Source organism: Diceros bicornis, chromosome 22 (assembly GCF_020826845.1).
Source record: "Diceros bicornis minor isolate mBicDic1 chromosome 22, mDicBic1.mat.cur, whole genome shotgun sequence".
Taxonomy (NCBI): Eukaryota; Metazoa; Chordata; class Mammalia; order Perissodactyla; family Rhinocerotidae; genus Diceros; species Diceros bicornis.
In genome coordinates, this window is record NC_080761.1 from 52668718 (window position 1) to 52689901 (window position 21184).

Consider the following 21184-nt stretch of genomic DNA (forward strand, 5'->3'; position numbering starts at 1 on the left):
CATGTTATTTGGTATGATTTGGTAGGTTATTTTTTGAGTCTGGGAACACTCAAAGAATTTTCCCATATAATTTCATGGTAATTGCTTCTTCACTTTACACCATTTCTGCTTACGAAAGGTTCCATGGGAACGCTCTACTTTTGGATAGCGAGAAGCCAGTGTATGCATGTTTGTGTATCTATATATGTACCTAAGTTGTGTGGGGGTGGGATTACGTATTCCACGTATTTAAAATAAGCCTCGTAAATGTTTGGAAGACAGACATACCAAACTATTGACAGTAGCCAGTTCTGGGCAGTGGAATGGGGTGGAAAGAAGGCAGGGAAGTTTCACTTGTTACTTTTTGTAATTCCATAGTCTGCCTGCCCTGCAACATTCGTGTATTACTTTTACAACGTAAAAACAAAGAAAACAACTAAAATCCCAACAATCTATACTTTCTAAAGAAAGATAGGACTGTTTCTCTGGTAAGAATGTTACCACCACCCCCTCCCCCAATAAGACAAATTACTTTAATTGTCGCATCACAGTTCTGAACTAGTATATGTGAACTCTAAATCATATTGAGAGAGAGCCTTCTCAGATCATAATGTTTCATTAAACACTACTGTGTGATTTAAACCCTTGTCCAAGATTAGAAGTACCAGATCAAAATGTTCCTTAATGGACTATTATGCAGCCCTTAAACTGGTGTAAAATGCTGTTTCATGAAATGTCATGAAGTACAGTTTTTAAATTTAAAAGTATGTTACCCGAGAATATTTTCCTGTGGTCCTGTTTCTCTGAGGAGAGGAAGCATGTGCCTGTCTGCATGGTATGCACAGGCATGGACAGAGGCAAGGATATGCCAAATGCTGAGGGCTTTTCTCTTGGTGTGTGGAGGGGAAGCCCCAGTTGATTTTTAAATTTCTTCACTTTGCTTAGTAATATTTTCTAGCCAGTATTTAATAAGTATTACATTTGATATGACAAGTATGAAATGTGACACGACCAAAAACAACCCCCGCAGTCAGTAGTGTGTTGGGACAACACAGCCGCCTTCTTTTTTCTGAGGCTGATGTACCACCCACTTGCCTAGTAGCAGACCTCTGCTCTCCCTTCCTCCCCATGGGAATTGGAGAAACAAGTGTGGAGCGGGAGGCAGGGGAACTGAAAACAGGTCTGGTGACAGACCTTTGTCTCAGTGTGCGTGTCTACTTCCCCTGTGGAGTGGGCCCCAACCTCGGCCCGCCCTCTCCCTGCATCTGACCCAGGGATTAGAAAGTTCTTCGCAGGGTTAGCACCATCAGCTGAGAAGCCATCAGCTGACCATCGACCATCTCGCCAGATGGACTGGCCTTCATTTCTTTGTCAGCTATTTTTAATGGAAAGGTTCAGACAGACAAAGAAATGGAGAGCATGAGCCCCCAGCTTCAGCAATTATGAATGTTAACACTGGGTCAGTCTGATTTCATCTGTACCTTTCCTCAAACTCACTCCTTTTTCCCCCTTCCGTGAGTTTGCATCTTCATTTTCAACTGTATAAGTTAACAAAAAGTTATTCTGTTGTGTCTTTTTAGTAGCGAGCACGTACTGTCTGTTGCAGCAAATGTGTTGAAACTGGTCTAGCCCAGTGTCCGCCAGCTGGACCGCCGGGTGGTCCGTGAACACATGCTCTGTCGTCTGCGTCTCTGCGCCTGTGTCTGCTTTTCTCCCTGCCTTCGGCATGAATCGGTCTTCCCCCTTTCCTTCTCTCAGTTCTCCTCCTCTGGAAAGCCTTTCTCCATCCCCTAGTTACAGCTGTCTCCTTCCTGTGACCTTCTTATGACCTTTATCATTTTATAGTAATTTGTGTGCTCATCTTAGTCTCCTGGATAGATTGTATCTGGTATCAAAGGTGGAGTGTTTTCCTAATCTCCCTCTCTCCTGTGGTACTTAGCAATGCATACTGCAAAGAAGACGCTCAAGAAAGAGATGCTAAAGTCATCTGAATTAAGTTCGCGGGAGGAAAATTTTTATTATAAAAGAAATGCATCACATTAAAAGAAAAATTTTCAGATATTGCCTGGGACCAGGAACATTTTATCTCACCTGCAAGATTTGAAAAGATTTGAGAGGACAAAAATCTTTGATTTGAGCCAACAAAAAAGGCAACTTTTTTTTCGAGAACATTTTTCTTTATGGTCTGTTGTCATTTTTTCGTGTATGTCTGGAAGCTTTAGGTCTTCTCTGATTTTAGAATGGTTTTATCCCTCAGTAGATAAGAGTGACTGACTGCATTTTAGACTATCCACTGTGTTTTAAAATGTAGATTTAAATCTTTAGTAAAAGAAATAGGCTACGTTTAGGTCCCGATGGCCGTGAAGTATGTTGATATCAATGTCATGAATAATGGTAGCTCACAGGTGCAGAGTTCCCAGTGTGCGCTGTGCTTGCATCTATTATTATTATTAATTATTGCAGCAGCCCTCGTGAGCTGGGCAGAGCAGGGCAGTGCAGATACCACTACCTTAAGTCTGCAAAGAAGTGACCTGTGATATAGGGAGACAGAACAAACCTCGTCCACTGCAGTAAATGGCAGAGTCTGTCAGTGTGGCTTGGAAACCAAAGGGCTTTGGGATTAGATGTTTTGAACATGCAAAGGCAGGAATCTTTCTCTCTAAGCGTTATGTCTCTTCGGGAGACGGGCCAGGTTCTTGAGGCGAGTATGTATCCCTTAATACATGAGACTATAAATGACATCACACTCTCTGAACCAGTCTGTTCTCAGATTCCTCCTGTTCTGCTCTAGTCTTTGTTGTGAAAGTTAATCCTCCTTCTGATGAATTGGCAAGGCTCTCTGTGCATGAGCGCTGGTGTGGTTCCCTCTCATTCTGTTTCCTTGACCTAAGGAGAGCCCTGGGCGAGCCGGTCTTTGGACAGCATGACTTGCCTGGGCTGTTGCTCAAACGGACGTGTATGGAGCACTTAATTATTCCTTATCCTCATCATCCTTTTATGACCGTTATTGTAAAATTACAGGCAAAGTACATGTTGTGGCAGAGCTCGTGAAGAACTTGCGTCGGAGAAAGTGTCCCGCTTCGTGATCACCAGGTTTGAACTTTCGGTTGAGAAGAGAAGAGGTGAATAAATCATTGTGGGCTGCTGTTGTATGCGAGAGCTGTGCCAGGGCAGACATGCCAGAAGCACAGTTCTGTAATCCTGGAGGGATCAAGACCAGCCACAGGGTTGGTTTTAAGGATGTTAGGTTTCATAAAACCCTTGTTTGCTCAGATAAGGAATCGGTTGCCTTTTAAGTGTTGGTGACACCTGGGGTCATCATTTGGTGATACCAGATGCTGGTGTGGGTTGGTCATTTACATCAACCCATCCTTTAAAAGTTATCTATCATACAAATTTTGCCAAAATCAGGATATTTTAAGGGAAATAGAGGTTGACTATCTGGTCTTCATCTATGTACTTTAGAGTTTGAAGATTGTTTTAAAGTGAGGTTTAATCCATTTGGTTAATTTGGGTCTTTGTACGAGGAGCGACTATAAAATGCTGCCATGCGTGCTGCCTGTTGGGAGGCAGCAGGGCAGGAGAGTGGGCCCTGGCACCAGGGGCCTGGGCTGGACTCCAGCTTGGCCACTTACCAGCCCTGAGACCTTGGCGAGTGACTTACCCTCTCTGATCCTGTCTTCCCTCCTGTAAAATAGGATGGTGATGCCCTTCTCGGAGTTGCTGAGGGACCGTATCAGACAACGTGGGTGAGGTGCCTGGCACCCCACAGGCACTCAGCACGTGTCACCGGGCTGCAGTGCCCATGGAATGATGTAGCTCTCAGGGCATAACGCCTGCACACTGTTGCCCTTCTTCTGAACGTCTGTCTCAGCCCAGGCCTCCTGAGCTCCAGGCCCACATACGCTGCTGCCTGTTGGGCGTCTTCCTCCCAGAGTCACCGTATCTAAAGCCAACATCCGGTTCCCGTCTTGGTATTGGCTCTGCCAGTTTGCCAGATGAGGAACGTAGGCGCTATCCTAGACCTCTCTCTCTTCCTCACCCAGCCTCAGTCCATTCTGCTCTCTTAACTCTCCCTGGGATTTACTGCCTCTGCCCTCTTTGTCTGACTTGGTGGTGTAATAGCACCATAACCTGCCTCCCTGACACCAGTCTAGCATCCTTCCCTGGAGTCAGCCCCCACCATGACCAGAGTGATCTCTGAAATCAAATGAGGTCTTTCTTGAAGATTCCAGCTTAGAATCCTGTCAAGGTGCCTCCTTGTCTTCAGGATAAATTGGAACCTTTCTGTGAGGCCCCTCATGATGTGGACCCTGCCCCCACCCCTTTCCTCTCCTCTTAGCCCTGCCCCACGTGCACCCCGTCGGTCATCCGCATGGAGCTGCTGTATGACTCCCATGGGGTCACGCTTCCGTGCCTTTCATGCGCTGTTTTCTCTGCACAGAATGTTCTTCCCCTGACTCGCTGCCTCTCTGGGGTTCTGGAAGGCTCATGCATGGTGTTGCCTGTCCCTGGAGGCCTTCCTGACCCCTCCCGGGCTGGGTTAGGTGCTCTGCCTAGATGCGTCTTTATCACCGTGCATCCACCGCTGCTGGAGGTGGATTGTCATTACCTCCTGGCCAGCCTGAGTGTGACTGAAGAGCGAGGGGGACTTTGTCCCTTTATCCCAGAGGTCCATAAATGTCAAATGTGTGAATGACTCTACGTCAGTCCCTTCTCTTAGACCAGGAGAGAGGCCCAGAACCAGACGTGTCTAGGTCTACAGCTGCTCTATTACCTGTCACGTCTTTGACCCAATGAAATGGCTGTTGCATGTAGATGCCGAGCCACTGTGAGGGCCACTGAGGTGGAAGCAACGTAGTTGCTTAAGAGTTAGGCTTTGTCGTCTGATGGACTTGAGCCTGAGTTCCAGTTCACCCTCTCAACACGCCTACAGTCTGGCTTCAGATTTCCAGCTCCTAACCACATCGCTATACTGCTATAGGGAAGGAATGTGCTGGTCGGAAAACAGGAGCATCAGGTCCTCCTGGCAGTTGCCTTTCTTCTGGAAAATCCATAAATATATGGGTTTATACTTCGAGCTTTTGGGAACTTCACTAGCGCGAGTCATCACTCTTGGATCCAAGCAGTTCTGAGGTGGGTGGAAGTAGATGACCTCAGAAACTTGGGGAATTCATAGAGACAAATGCTGCCCTGGCAGCCTGACACCAGCCTCTTGTGATGGCAGTCTTTCTGTTTAATTCCCAAAACTTGCGTTAGAAAAGCTCATTACCAAGGATCTATGAAGCGAGTTCAGGAGCTTGAGGAAGCCACGCAGCTTTCTTAAAGAATGGACGTCAGCTAGGCCTGCTCTGTAATGCTTTAAGAGCTACAGTTGCCACCCCCCACCCCCGCACTCTCAAGACCTGGATGCAGTTAGATTGGTTGGGGTCTCTGCAGCTGCCATTTTTGAAGCCCCACTGGAGACGGTGGCTGCTGCAGGGTAGGGGACCCACATTCCGAGAAGAGACTGAGGACTGACCTCAATGAGGAGAGAGTTAGGTCGGGAGCAGAGGGCTGGGCCATGAAGCCTGGTTGTGAGGGGCCCTGCCCTGCATCTTTACATTCTGGCCCCGAGATGGCTTTCTTTTCTCAGTGCGTCTCCGGAATTATAATTCTGAGGGTCATCAAGATTTTTGGTGAAACTCTGCGTCTATTAGCCCACAGTGAGACCAAAAAATAAAAATGATTATTTCTGTTCTTTTGAGTTTGTGCTACTGCAATTAATTTAAAATGAGTTAAAGGATGTATCGGGTAAGCCTTTCTCCTTTGGGAACTGCATGTGACATCGTGCCGTCCTGGACAGAGAGCCTAGAACTGGAGCCTTAAAGAGGCAGGGGCTTTACTTCCTGTCCAGGAAGTACAGAGCAGGGGCTGTCAATCAGACGGTGCAGTGGCCAGGGCCCCATCCCCCAAACCCTGACCGTCACCTTTGGCAGTGGCTGTGCACATCTGCTGAGTGAGTCATGGCCATTTTTGTGATACATTCTGAAAATGTCCAGTGTTACTTAATAATGAAGTTCGGGGAAGCAGAAGGGTTAGATTTCAGGAAGTAGCCTCCCTTATTTTTAATTTAATTTAATTTTTTTATTGATGTCATAGTAGTTTACAACATTGTGAAATTTTAGTTGTACATTATTGTTTGTCAGTCACCATATAAATGCTTCCCTTCACCCCTTGTGCCCACCCCGCAGCCCCTTCCCCCTGGTAACCACCAAACTGTTCTCTTTGTCCATGTTCAAGTTAGTTCCACACACTCAAGTTAGTTCTTCCACATATGAGTGAAGTCATGCGGTGTTTGTCTTTCTCTGTCTGGCTTATTTCACTTAACATAATACCCTCCAAGTCCATCCATGTTGTTGCAAATGAGATTATTTTATCGTTTTTTATGGCTGAGTAGTATTCCATTGTGTATATATACCACATCTTCTTTATCCAATCATCTGTCGATGGACACTTGGGTTGCTTCCACATCTTGGCTGTAGTGAATAATGCTGCAATGAACATAGGGGTGCATAGGCCTCTTTAGATTGTTGATTTCAGGTTCATTGCATAGATACCCAGTAGTGGGCTAGCTGGATCATAAGGTATTTCTATTTTTAATTTTTTGAGGAATCTCCATACTGTTTTCCATAGTGGCTGCACCAGTTTGCATTCCCATAAGCAGTGAATTGGGGTTCCCTTTTCTCCACAACCTCTTCAACATTTGTTATTTTTTGTCTTGGTGATCATAGCCATTCTAAGGTGGTATCTTAGTGTAGTTTTGATTTGCATTTCCCTGATGATTAGTAATTTTGAACAACTTTTCATGTGCTTATTGGCCACCTATATATAGGAAGTAGCCACTTTTTAGAAGCAATCTAATATTTCCATATTACGAGTTAATTTCTTATCAAACTCTAACAAATTCCGATGTTGGAAATCCACAACTTAAACCCAGTGTGAATCTAAGAGAGTCCTTTGTAGTTTGTGTTTAGTCAAAATCCCTAGAGTGGCCTCTCTGCTACCTCCCCACCTCATCTCCTCTTTTTCTGTACTAACTCTGCTCTGCCTCCTTGCCTTCCTCAAACCCACCTCAGGGCCTTTGCACATGACTTTATCCCCCCTCCAGATTGCAAGCAGCTTGTCCCCTCACTTCCTTCCAGGCTCTACTCAAGTGGCTCCATATCAGTGAGGCCTTCTTTGACCTTCCAAGACCCTTCATGGTCCCGACACTCCCTACTGCCCCCGTCCTGCTTTATCCACAGAGCTGGTCACCATCTGACATTCTGTTTGTGTAGTTATTTGTTGTTTAGTCTGTCTCTCTCAACTATCTCCCTCTGTCCTCATGGAAATGCCATGAGGACAGGGACTTTGTCAGTTTTGTTCCCGGTGTACGCCCAGTGCCTAAAACAGTTCCTGGCACATATTAGATGGTTAACATAAATGTGTGTTGAATAAATGAACGAATCAATCATAGGATTTTTTCACTCAGAAAGGACGTTTTAGATCATCAACTAACCTTGTGTTACAGATTGGGAAACAGGCACAGGAAGGTGTTATATGGCTTGTTCAAAATTAATTATTTAAAACCTGTTACAGCTCTTTTAAAAAATCTAGGGATATATGTGGAGAATTCTGGTCAGTTGTCCAGGATGAGACAGAAGAATAAGTGAAAACACACTGATAACTTGAAAATTCAGCAAAAAGAGACAAGTTATTATGTGACAGCAAAGCTTTCTAATACAGAAGGCAGAGTCTTGTTCATTTTATAGCATAAAGTGCACCTCGCATATAATTAGTGCTCAAGAAAAATGTGTTGATGGATTTGGTTAAATTGTTAGAAAGCCTCTCCTTTGTCCAAGACCCTCCTTCTGCATTACTCTTTCTCTTTTTTTTTTTCTTTCTCTCCCAAAATAAACAGTTGCTTTTATGGCTTCTCCTAGAAAATTCTTTTGGTTACAAGTATCACATTTAAGAGATTTTTGTGTTGTTTTTGTTTTTGTTTTTAATTACTTTTACGAACAGCTTAGAGGATCAAAGAGGTGATGTGGTCTCCGGGAAAATTCAGAAATATTTAGTTATTCCAGTTTCCCAGATGGGTCTGCATCAAATAAAGCAAAGAACTAATATTTCTGGCTCCCTGCTTTGTGCAAGAACCAAGTGGACAAGCCCTGGTAGTTTGCTGGCCTGGATGGTTCTGACCTCAGTCTTGTTTATGCTTACATAGACATCCTCGGAATCTCACTTTTGACAAAAAGTTGTTTATAAGTAGCTTGATGTTTAGATACACGACTGTCAGTTTGGGAGTGGGACCAATTAATTTCTCTTTAAACAGAAAAAAAATGAAGCGTGGCTAATCTAACTGAGGTGAACTCTAGAGATGCACTGATATTGCTTTACCTTTGGAGCTGGAAGCCACGAAAATTCAGGATGGATGTATTTAGGAGAGTGAGAGAAGAGAGGAAGAGAGGTGGGTAAACCACAAGAAATACAGGAGAAACTTCTCTCTGTTGTTGACATAGATTTAAAAAATCCACTCTTGTGTGTCTTTAGATACCCTAAACAAACACTTGGGAGGATGTGTTGTCTGTACTTTGGACCACAGAGCAGTGATGCTCAACTGGTCACCTGGAAGCTCCTTCAGACTCTACAGGCTCTCCTGGTAACTGATCCGCACGCTCCTCCCTGCCCCCCAACTCTGTCCTCCCCACCCCATCGCTTTCGGGAGTTCTACTGCTCAGGGTTACTCCTCTCCTCTGCTCCTTCCTACTGGTGGGTGGAAATCCTGTGGTTGGTTATAGGGCCCATTCGTATCTATGCCTCTTTCTCTATCGTAAGACAACCTAAAAGGGTTCAACTCTGAGAGCGGAAGCAGCTAAATCTTGGTTTATATACTCCAAAGGCTGGAAGGAGACCTGAAGAGATGAATCTTATTTTATCTGATCATTGTCATTTAGCTAAAGTCAGTCGACTATTCCAAACAGCTCTACAAATCAGGCTGTGCTGAATAAGCATCTCCGAGTGGCGTTCCCTCTCAGCTGAGAGTGTGGTCCGAGATGGTCTTCCAGCAGTAGTGATGGTTTCACAGTGTACTGCCCATATGCTGTGCTCAGTCACTTTCACAAAGCCCGTTTGCAAGATTGCTGCCTGGGCTCAAAAGTTCGCTCTGGGTTACAGCTAGCAAAGCTCACTGACCCCGATGGGGATTTTGCCCATGATTTAAGCTAATCAGTCACTTGTCTGCAATAAAACTAGGTTCACTATACAACCAAGTGTGAGTGCAGATTGTATAGCAGATTTTAGGGCTCCCTTCATGCAAAAGGGAATTTTGTAGACTGCGAGTCTCGAGATCAGACAGAGGCCAAGGGCAGTCCTTGCCTCTTCAGGGTCACAGAGCTGAGTCTCAGCCACATTAATAGCACAATCAAGTCCCCTCAGAGAGGAGAACATTTGGTCACCAGAAGCCATCTTAGTGTCACTCAGTTTGGCCTTTTCTGGCAGACGGGACAGTTTACAAAAGAAGAAATTCAGATGTCTAACAGACAGATGGAAAAGTATTTACCTTCACTAGCAATTAAAGAAATACCCAAGATTAGCTTTTTAATCTCTCAATTTAGTGAAAGGTGAAAACAAATTATGTTGCCAGTTTAGGCACTTCCATTCACCGCGTCAGAGAAGGGTCATAAAATTGGTGCAGCCTCTCTCAGGCAGTCTGGTGACGGGTGACAAAATGGAGATGTGCAAATTCTTTCATCCAGCTGCCCTCCTTCTAGGAATTGAAAGCTTGGAATTTATTTTGAGGAAATAGATTAAGGACCTACTCAAAGAAGTGTGTACAAAAGGTTGCAGCATTGTTTGAATGTTAATACTTGGAAACAACCTAAGTATTTTAGTAGTAAGAGATTTAATTAAATTATTATATATATGAATGATAGATTTTTATGGTGTAGATAAAAGTGATATAAAATATCACATGATGGCCCTATAAAGATGTTTGTGGTCTATTGCTGATTGAAAAAAGCAATTTACAAAACAATGTGAGGTCTAATCCTTTTTTTTTTTTTTTTTGGTGAGGAAAATTAGCCCTGAGCTAACATCTGTTGCCAATCCTCCTCTTTTTACTGAGGAAGATTGGCCCTGGGCTAACATCTGTGCCCATCTTCCTCTATTGTATATGGGATGCTGCCACAGCACGGCTTGATAAGTGGTGCGTTGGTCTGCGCCTGGGATCTGAACCCATGAACCCTGGGCCGCCAAAGCGGAGTGCACCAACGTAACCGCCACGCCACCAGTCCGGCCCCTAATGCATTTTTTAAAGAAATTCAAATACATTTAGAAGTCATATTAAATGGAACTCTAAACCGTGGTATTACAGATGACTTTTATTTTCTTCCTTTTGTTCACCTGCATTTTCTAATGCTTCTACAGTGAGCATCCACTTCTTGGTGTAATATTTCCACCACCTAAGAAGATATGGTTCAGCAACAAGTTTGGTAAACTGCTGGGACTGCAGAGGGAGGAAAGAAACGTGAGCAAAGACTCACATTAAGTGATATAAGTGAAGTAGAAAGCTGGGGGGTGGTGAGAAGGAAGGGGTGCAGCTTGGACTGATGCATTTGACCTGTGTGGAGTATGGAGCTGTCCATCTAAAGTCAACTATGAACCATGGTGGATTCTCTTCGGAACCATTTCACTGCATTGGTGGATAATGAAGGACATATTTTGGGAAGCAAAGTGGGTTTATCTAGAGGGTAATAGTCACAAATGTACTTTTAAATAAATCCTCATCACACATTATTAAAAAAAGGACTACATATTGTAGTTCCAGGAACGTCATGAACTGTTGTATCTTCCTTTCAAAAGACATTGCCGAAGATGTCAGGTTCTCATTTTATAGAGACTCTACTCCTTCGCATATGAAATATCCTTTATAGGCACTTATGCATGAGTTGAAAATCACTGCTCCAGCTTTTTAAAAAGTAGTAAATAAATGCATCCTTACAGAAAATAGAATATGGATTCTCTTCAGAGGTATGTAACATAAAGAGTTAAAGCCCCCTCTTTATGCAATGTATTCTTCTACTTAGATTATTCTTAGATATTCAACAAATAATCATTGTTAACTTTATTCTATAGCTTTCTTTTTTGTATTCATTTACATATACAATGGTATGTGTGTGTGTGAATGAATATATACTAATAGTCTTCAAGTTTTTTACCTTAAATTAGATTCTAGTATATATATATTATTCTGCAACTTTTTCTATTTCACTTATATCACTGAATGTGAGTCTTTGCTCACATTTCTTATGTTGGATCTGAGTAAGGAATTGTATGTTTGATATTTGTAGAGATAAAATTGGTTTACCTTACTCCTCTGTGTCTCCTGGAATAAACTAGTCACCCAGGGCAGATTATTAAAACTTAACCATAAGTTGTTTTCCCAAAGTTTAGCTGTTATTCACTTCTCTGAAATTCTGAAACACAGAGAAGTTTCAGTAAATGATTATAGAACTAACTCACAAAAACGCTAGAAGTGTTTTCATGTTCTTTGGATAAGTACCCAGGAGTGGAATTGCTGGATCATATGGTATTTTTATTTTTGATTTTTTGAGAAATCTCCATACTGTTTTCCAAAATAGCTGCGCCAGTTTGCTTTCCCACCAGCAGTGTACGAGGGTTCCCTTTTCTCCACATCTTCTCCATCACTTGTTATTTCTTGTCTTTAATAATAGCGATTCTGACAGGCATGAGGTGAGATCTCATTGTAGTTTTGATTTGCATTTCCCTCATAATTAGTGTTGTTGAACATCTTTTCATGTGACTGTTGGTCATCTGTATATCTTCTCTGGAAAAATGTCTGTTCAGATCCTTTGCCCATTTTTTGATCAGGTTGTTCATTTTTTTTGTTGTTGAGTTGTATGAATTCTTTATATATTTTGGAAATTAACCCCTTATCTGATAAATGATTTGCAAATATTTTCTCCCAGTTTATGGGTTGTCTTTTCGTTTTGTTGATGATTTCCTTTGTGTTGCAGAAACTTTTTAGTTTGATGTAGTCTTACTTGTTTGTTTTTTCTTTTGTTTCCCTTGCCTGAGGAGACATGGTATTCATAAAGATACTGCTAAGACCTATGTCAAAAAGCTTACTGCCTTTGTTTTCTTCTAAGAGTTTTATGGTTTCAGGTCTTATATTCTTTAATCCATTTTGAGTTAATTTTTATGAGATAACGGTCTACCTTTTTTTTTTGCACATGGATGTCCAGTTTTCTCAGCACCATTTATTGAAGAGACTTTCCTTTCTCTATTGTATGTTCTTGGCTCATTTGTCGAAGATTACTGTCCACAGATGTGTGGTTTGACGATGCAGTCTATACAGAAGCTGAAATATAATGATGTAACTCCTGAAATTTACACAATGTTATAAGCCAATGTGACCTCCATAAAATAATTGAGTCAAAAAAAAAAAAAAAGCACTGGGATATGCTCAGCACTCTCTGATTCTGTCTCATTGCCTCCTTATCGTGGAAGGTCAAGGTGTGCCCAGGGCGTGGTACGGGTTAATGCCATGCCCTGAACGCACATGTGAAGGTGCTGCTCCAGGTTGCCTGCAGGTGTCCTAAATTGAGGCCAAAGGTCAGTTGGCAGCACGACTGTGGTTGGGAAGGAATGCAGCTCTGAGCTCCCCCACCTTTTTACTGGGAGCAGGTTCATTTGTTAAATCTGATCTGCCTGCCTGTGCCTAATATTTGGCATTTTTAGCGATTTGCTTTAAAAACCTAGTATTCAGCACTCCTTCTCCACCACTACTCTTTCATGCACAAAATGCACCTATGGGGATCGTGACATTATACAAGTCACCCAGCTGGTATTTCAGGATGGGTTAGCTTTGAAAGACACTGTTTGTCTTCCAAATAACTATCTTGACTTTCAGGATGTGAATTAGGTGGAGTGAAGGATTCCAGACACAGTGCAAGTGTCTCTGTTTGGATTCCTTTTGTATAAGAGCTGTTCACATGTCCTCCTTGATTCAGAGGGCACGGGGGAAGGGTCAGCAGTCCCCACATTCTGGATGCAAGTCTGCAGGAGGGGCAGGTTCTGAAGGAGCTCCACCCTTGCTGCTCAGAAGATATCATTTCCCCTTCTTTCCTTTCCTTTTTTTTAAATTTCTTTTCTTTTTTCCTTTTTTATTTTCCTATGCCTCCGCGCAGTACCATCTTATTCCATGGAACAGAAAATACAGCACGTGAACATATTTCCAGGCATACTAACTCTTCCCCCTTCCAAAAAAGAAAAAACTAGGATGACATTCCTCTCTCTCCTAAAAAGTCCACGCTGACTCTGTTTGTTCATTCCTCTCTTTTATTAGTATCGAATGGGGATTAGATAAAAGAGAAAAAAGGCAGGAACAAAGCTGAGGGCGGGCAGGATGGGGGATAAGACAAGGAATTGAAACAGTGGGGTCTGTGCTTTATGTGGATGTGGGCAGTAGGCAGGACTCCCTGGCTGGTTGGTGGAGTTCCTAGGTGAAACCCAGGTCTTGGGATAATTTGGGGGTCTGCAGGACCCATGGTGATACTCAAGGTTTGGGGGTGGGGTAGGATTCTGGTCAGGGTGAGGCAGACCTGGGAAGCACTCACGATGACTGGATTCTACTTTGGGTCTGGACTGTTCCCAAGCCAAAGATCTTTCCCCTCACACCCTCCTTGGAAGGCAGTTGTTTTTGGCTTTCTCTTGGGAAGACTAAAGTAAAGCACTGGTAACTGCTGAAAGGGGGTTTGAGACAAGAGCGACAGTCTGAGAGAATCTTGGAGTGGCTCGATTTCCAGAACCTTCCAGGCTTATATGGAGAGGCTGTTTCCCAACTTCCAAGCAAAACCAGTTTTGATTGCCAAAACACAGCTGCTGTTGCTTTCCACTGACCTGTGGTTCAGTAACAAGTGGCAAGGGACATGTGACAATCAATGCCTCAGCTCCCACGGAGGTGCTGGGTGACCCCTGGAAAGAAGTAACGGCAACTCCAGGATCCAGAAATGAGTCTTGTGGGAGGATTTCTCGTATCCCTGAGTCTCTTTGAGCTTGCACCAGCTCTGGGTACAAACCAGCATCATCTTCAGAATAGGCGTTGCTGCACATCGAGAGGCGGCCTGGGGCAGATGGAAAGAGCCAGAATTCAGCATCCAACTCCACCTCCTACCAGATGTGTGCCTTTAGGCGAGTTTTCCCATCCCTCTGAGGTGCAGTTTCCTCGGCTGTACAATGGGAATAATGATATGCTTTGACTTGGGGAGATGTTGCCAGAGTTGGAAGATGGTATTGAGCACTTGGCTTGGGCTGGTACTTAGTAATTAGTAACTGGTTCCTCTTTCCCCTGACTTGTGCAAGTAGAATTTGCTTCATTGTCTAGTGAAACTAGACAATTACCTAGTTTCTAAGGGAAAGGGAGGCAGACGGGAGAGCTTTACACCAGCATTCTCTACAGGAGCCATATTGGTCACTGGATCCATCCTGAAATACCAGCTGGCTTTGTAGGGTGGTGGGAACAGGAGGGATTGTGTGAGGCTTCCAAAATGATGCCCAGGGCATTTGTGAGCTATAGAGAAGTAAATTGACACATTTCGTGCTCCCTGTATCATGGCAAATATGGATACAAATTAGCAACTGGCTTAGCCATAGAATTTCGGCAAACTTGGGGCACCTGGCCACTTTGGGGCCTGACACAGAGGTCAGGATAATTCAGAGACTTAAGGCTTTTTACAGACATGAAAAGAGCTTGCCTGGTTCTGCGAGGGCTTCCCACCACCTCCCCTTGCTGCGTAGATTCTGAAATGTACCACAGCCTGTTTGGAGCCACTTTTGTTGATCCATTTTCCAGGCAGGCAGAACAGCAGTTTTACTGTTGCAGCTGCTACTGTTTGGGGTGGAAAAGTGAATTGTAGGGGCAGTGGCATCGCTGACAAACCAAAGGGAGCATTGTTGCCTTTTTAAATTCACATCCTCTTCAGAATTCCAGGCAGTGGAATTATTGGTCTCCTCTTCTGAGCCCACAGATTTGTAAACTTCTCCTTCTGCAGAGAGGCTGGCATGTTTCTTACTAAACAATGTATTTATAGGTTTTTCCTCCTGACTGGCCCCTTGTTGTGTGGGGATGAATAACAAGTCTCTGGGATTTACGTGGCGTTTCCTCCTATATGCACTTTCCCCTCAAAAACTAAAGCCCCGGTCCTCCCTCCCACAGCAGTCCTGAGGTTCTTCAGCCCCCCACACCTGGAGTTCACCTGAGTTCCTTCTCCCCCTTGATGATCCCCTGTTCACTCGGCAGCCATTTTCTCCAAATTTTGTCTTCTCAGCTTTTAGGCCATCCACCTCTTCTTTTCCATTTCAGCTGCCACCATCCAGTTGTCCTCTCTGGTTACCGCTCACATCCTGCCTTTCGGTGCTTTCCTACCTGAGTTTTCTCTCTCTGGTTACCCTGCTATTCCTCTGGTCCGAAACATCTGCGAGGTTAGGTTGGGACACAGATGGCAGGTTGGTGGCCCCAGTCAAAGAGGGTCCACAGGCGTGTTTGACTTGACCATCATGCTGCACACCCACACGGTAGTTTAGAAAAATTTAGTTAGAAACATTTATAAATCAAGACGTTCATGTAGAAATCCGGATTACCAGCATCGCTTTAAAACTGGATGACCCGTCAACACTGGGTGGGCATTCCTGCATGCAACCCACGGCTGGAGCCGAGTGGCCACTGCCCCTTAGATGGGCAAACACTGCCCAGGCTGCCTGCCCCCTGTGCAGCCCGCTTTCCTTGTGTGGGGTCCCTTCCTGAACCGTGGAGGCATTTTGGTTGTGATTCCCTCCCCTTTCAGACATACACCTTCCACGGTACCTCGCTGCCGCCTGAGTTAAGTGTGAGTTCCTCACCTCGTACTCCACAGTGTCCAGCAATAATTCCCAAACTGAGCACCTGTTAGCAACACCTGGGAGATTAACAAATTAACACCTGTCATTCCTGCCACCTCCGCAATCAATTGTGATTCAGTAGCTCAGGGATGAGACTCGGGAATCTGTATTTTTAAAAAGAAAGATCCCGGGTAATTCTAGTGCGGACAGTCTAGAGCGCATACTTTTATAAACACAGTTACGGTGTGTTTCAGTGTCCCTTGATAGCCTTTCTGTAGTTTCAGTTCCAGAATTCCTAGAGAAGGAGGTCGATTGGCCTCTGGATTGGGTCAGAGACCTTCCTTCTCTGCCACTGAATGGCAGCTCCTGCAAGAACCGTGTGGGACCAGGGCAAAGAAGCAGTTCCCAGCACCGAGGGCAGCTGGGCAGGCAACCTCACCCTCCTCTGCATTCTCTTGTGCTGTTACAGGTGTCTGGCCTGTCCTGCCGCCTGCCACATGGGTCACTCCAAGAAGGCAGGGGCTGCTTCTCAGTCACCTGCCTCTCCCCAGAACCACCTACCACTGCTCCCTAGAGTAGATGTACAAACATCTATTTCTTTTAAACTTTTAACTAGTTTCCAAAAAATTGTATATGTACATAGTTAAAAATGCATAGTTAAGGGGCTGGCCCAGTGGCACAAGCAGTTAAGTGTGCGCACTCTGCTGCGGCGGCCCAGGGTTCACCGGTTCAGATGCCGGGCGCACACCGACGCACCGCTTGTCAAGCCATGCTGTGGCGGCATCCCATATAAAGTGGAGGAAGATGGGCACAGATGTTAGCCCAGGGCCGGTCTTCTTCAGCAAAAAAGAGGAAGATCGGCATCGGATGTTAGCTCAGGGCTGGTCTTCCTCAGAAAAAAAAAAAAAAAGTATAGTTAGACAACAAAAACTAAGTTTTCCTCCCCGTCCTGACTTCAGGTCCCCTGTCCGTCTCTCTTAAAGGAACCAGTCCCTTCTGTGTATTGATGAAGATACGGGCCTGTCTATAGAGACAAGGCCCACTTTTAACTTTTTATCCCCACAAACCCCCAAAATATGTTAAATATTTACTCATAAAAGCCCTGGATTAAGTAGGGAAATGTTACTATTCTTACCTTAAAGTTAAGACTTTTGGGGAAGGATTGATTAACGGATTTTTGCCTCAGGGGTCGGACTAGAGAACAGGTCCTCTGACCCCACCGCATTGTGTTTTTCTCTCAGTTGTGTAGTGAAGTTGTTTGAAATCGCTGATTATCTGTGTGGTGTGGGCGAGGACAGTGTCCTCCCTGTTCACTGCTTATAATTTATGAAAAGATACACGAGAAGCCCTGCCCGGAGCTGGGGGAGAGGGTCCCCCCCAGACTTATCTGGGGAGTTGGGGCCTTTATGCCACCACAGGGTAGCTTAAAGATGTGAAAACGCTGTTGCTAGCACATGCACAAGTGAATCAGGAAGACTTCTCACTCACATGTTTATTTAAAATGATGTGGAGACTGTTACAACAGAAAATAGCTGCTTTCAAGTCCCCCTTCCAAAGTTCACGTTTTATACAATTGCGTGATGTCGCCTGCTATGGACCTCTTACCTCCTGTCAGCCTCAGAGGTCTGTTCATATATTCAAGATTTACCATGAGACACATCCTTCACTTCCCTTTTTCCTGTATCTCATCAGTGGAAGAATGTTGGAAAGTTATAGAAATAAGAGAAGTTTCAGGTTTTATGCTCTCTAAAGAGGTAAATGCTCACTTTCACAGTGGCTTCACAGAAGCCCATTTTATCTGCTAATATCATTCTTGTATTCATTTTTGTCCCACTTTCCCCCTACTTTGAAAAGATAAGAGATTTCTTGAAGTGAATGTGTGCCATAATTGTTAAAAACGGCAAACACGTATCAGAGTAAATGAGGTCCAGGTTTGAGAGTAGAAATTAAATGTTCTTTTTCCTTTTCAGGGACACGAGGCCATCAGGAATCATGAGCAACCCATTTGCACACCTTGCTGAGCCTTTGGATCCTGCACAACCAGGAAAAAAATTCTTCAATTTGAATAAATTGAAGGATTCAAGATATGGTAGGTACATGGCTCTGTGATGTAATTGCTCTGACAGCACTTGGCATCTCACTTGTGTAATAATTAAGCTATGTAATTAGTTAGCCTTTAGGAGAGTTGGAAGAAGAAGTAGTGGACAAGGGCCAAGGGGTCTTGGATTAAGCACACAAACACACAAACTCACACACATACACACACCCTTCTTATGTTGCTCATTTTTAAGTAGGTAATAATGATTATATACATGTAACATTCATATAACACTTTATAGTATAGAGAGTGTTTGTACATATATATTATATCATTTAATCTAAATAACAACCCTATGAGGTCGTGTTTATAAAATGTAAGAAGTCCTGAGGAAGCTAAGGCCCAGAGAGGGTCAATGACATGAGGAAACAGCAACTATGTGGGCAGCAGAAGAGGATGAAAACACAAGTCTTTTTTATTCCAAATCCTGTGCTTTTCTACCTTTGCACTGTTATCTTTTCCGGATAATATTGGTGAATAATTTTCATATATCAGGATGGAACATTTCTTTTATAAATAAACAAAATACTTTTTCTTATGAATTACCATTATTTTATCCTAGAAACCCCAGTTACCAGTGGCCATGCTACATGGTATTTAGGGGTTTATTTCCTTTGAAAGATGTACGTGACTATACTTCGATCTTCATTACAATAATTCTAAAGGGGTTATTTTCTCATTTCTTAAACTCTAGTTTTCGGGTGAAATATTATTCTGTGTGTGTTACTTCCTAACACATAATACAATAAATATCTCAACTGATTTCTTTCATCATGACTTAAGGGAAACTCTGTACTTGGAATCTAGGCAAGGCACCCATTCATTATGAAAGCATTAACTGTAGTGTTTTATTTTTGCCCAATCTGTGGGGACTTTCTAGAACTGAATGTCTCTTATACCTGTTCAATATCCTTATATTTTAAACTGAGGGGACCCTCTGTCTCTGTTGGAAGAATAGTCTGATGCCTTGTATCAAGTTTATATAGAGACTGGCTTTAAAGAGCTCTTATAATAAGGTGTCTCATCGTTTTTGTTTGTTTTGTCACACTTTCTCCTTTACTCCTAGGACGCTTACCGTTTTCTATCAGAGTTCTCCTGGAGGCAGCCGTTCGGAACTGTGATCAATTTTTAGTGAAGAAAAATGACATTGAAAATATCCTAAATTGGAATGTCACACAGCATAAGAACATAGAAGTACCATTTAAGCCTGCCCGTGTCATCCTGCAGGACTTTACGTGAGCCTAATGTCACTTCACTCTCCTCTTCACTGCCTCCCTTTAAAGAAAGCCTTTAAAGAAAGATTTAAAAACACACACACACAATGACTGTATGATTTATTACCCAATATCCAGATACTTTTGAAAATGAAAGGGGGCTGTTATCCTTGACAGCAAGAGATTGTCTCAGGCAAATCAGGTCACTCCGCGTTTTCCAACGGCAAAGGCTACTGTCTTTGGTCTTGAAGGCCCTAGTTCTGAGTACACTGGCTAAAGGGAAAAGAAGGAGCACAGAGTGGAGCGATCTAGGAGTCTTTTCTCCCCTACGTCCTATCACCCACGGGGCCAGATTTCAAACAGCTGTCCTTAGAACATAGATGTGCTGTCCCCTGAGGGGAGAAGATACGTGGTTCACAAGGCCTGACCTGTTGCTCTTAAGCCTCAGCTCACATGCTGCTGTTCTCAGAAATCTTTGCTCCATCATGGCCTCTATTTTGAGGCACTACCTTTCCATTTTTAAATTTATTTTATTCCTGCTAGAGTCCAAATTTTATTTTTCTAGAGGGAGTTCACCCAAATTTTATACTCTAATATAATAAGAAGGAAGGGTTCACTTAAGATAAATTTGATTCACAGCCTACTTTTCTGAATTATATCAGAAAAGACCAAATTAAATTTCATCTGAAGTTGAAGGTGTGATCCGCATGTCTTCTCCAGGTCTTTGTTACCCCACTCTGTGATGGGAAATAGTCACGGAAGTAAAACGTTCCAGAGTGTTGAAGTGCCAGCTTTCCCATAGTCTCTCTATTGAGACCTGTTTGTTGTTAACTTGAATACAGTGGTAAAGATGTGTATAGAAGTACCACTCAGGGGCCGGCCCCGTGCCTTAGCGGTTAAGTGTGCGCGCTTCGCTACTGGTGGCCAGGGTTCAGATCCCGGGCGCGCACCGACACACTGCTTGTCCGGCCATGCTGAGGCCGGGTTCCAGACACAGCAACTAGAAAGATGTGCAACTATGACATACAACTATCTACTGGGGCTTTGAGGGGGAAAAAAAAACAGGAGGAGGATTGGCAATAGAAGTTAGCTCAGAGCCGGTCTTCCTCAGCAAAAAGAGGAGGATTAGCATGGATATTAGCTCAGGGCTGATCTTCCTCACAAAATAAATAAAGAAAGAAAGAAAGAAAGAAAGAAAGAAAGAAAGAAATACCACTCAGTCATGGCACCTACTGCCTACGAGATTTCTGCTCAAGGAAATGTGTTTAGAAACGTTCACTTTTCTAAATCATCCCTTGTTAGCTCCACTGATGAGACAGTCCCGTTGCCAATATTGTCAATGGAGGCAAAAGCTGAAAATCCAGTTACACGTGTTTAACAGATTTATTTCTGCTCCATCCTCTCTTTTCTTAGGGGTGTGCCAGCTGTGGTTGACTTTGCTGCCATGCGTGATGCCGTGAAAAAGTTAGGAGGAGACCCAGAGAAAATAAACCCTGTCTGTCCTGCTGATCTTGTAATTGATCATTCCATCCAGGTTGACTTCAACAGAAGGTGAGAGATTAAGATGAATACCTGGGTTTTTTGCTTTGTGCGTAATCTTGGAGTGCAAGTGTTTTGTGTGTGTGTGTAGCTAAATAAAAGAAGAAAATCTTTAAAAGCTATATTCAGGAAAACTCAAATGTAATATAGGTTTTGCAGTGAAGACTTTATTTTGGTGGGAGGGTGAATTTTTAAAACGTTTTTTTTTTTTACATCTTGGGTGGGGGCAACCTGTGTTTAAATCCAGCTTGAAGTCTGGATGAAAAACGCACACATTAGTTTTTGCCATGAGTGCTTGTCGATACAAGTGTGTGTGACTTTGCAAGAGTTTGGGTTTTTTAACTACTGGAGCCATATTCCTTTTTTGATCCCCATTAACCATTTCATATCTGGCTAACTCTGCCTCTCCATGTGGGTTTCCATAATGCCTATC

The 21184-nt window shown here is 43.5% G+C and overlaps 1 protein-coding gene across 4 annotated transcripts in view; it reads left to right on the forward strand.

The window, feature by feature from the left end:
• The window catches only part of ACO1 (aconitase 1), a 64420-nt gene that overhangs the window by 4496 nt on the left and 38740 nt on the right, over positions 1-21184 (forward strand). For 3 of the 4 annotated variants that reach the window (XM_058565938.1, XM_058565937.1, XM_058565935.1), the window contains 3 exons: positions 17871-17989; positions 19065-19233; positions 20626-20763. In XM_058565938.1, the coding sequence (XP_058421921.1) occupies positions 17893-17989; positions 19065-19233; positions 20626-20763 (404 nt within the window). In that variant the 5' untranslated portion in view covers positions 17871-17892. Of the gene's footprint in view, positions 1-8553; positions 8663-17870; positions 17990-19064; positions 19234-20625; positions 20764-21184 lie in introns of all 4 variants that reach the window. The other variant, XM_058565936.1, reaches the window with a different exon arrangement.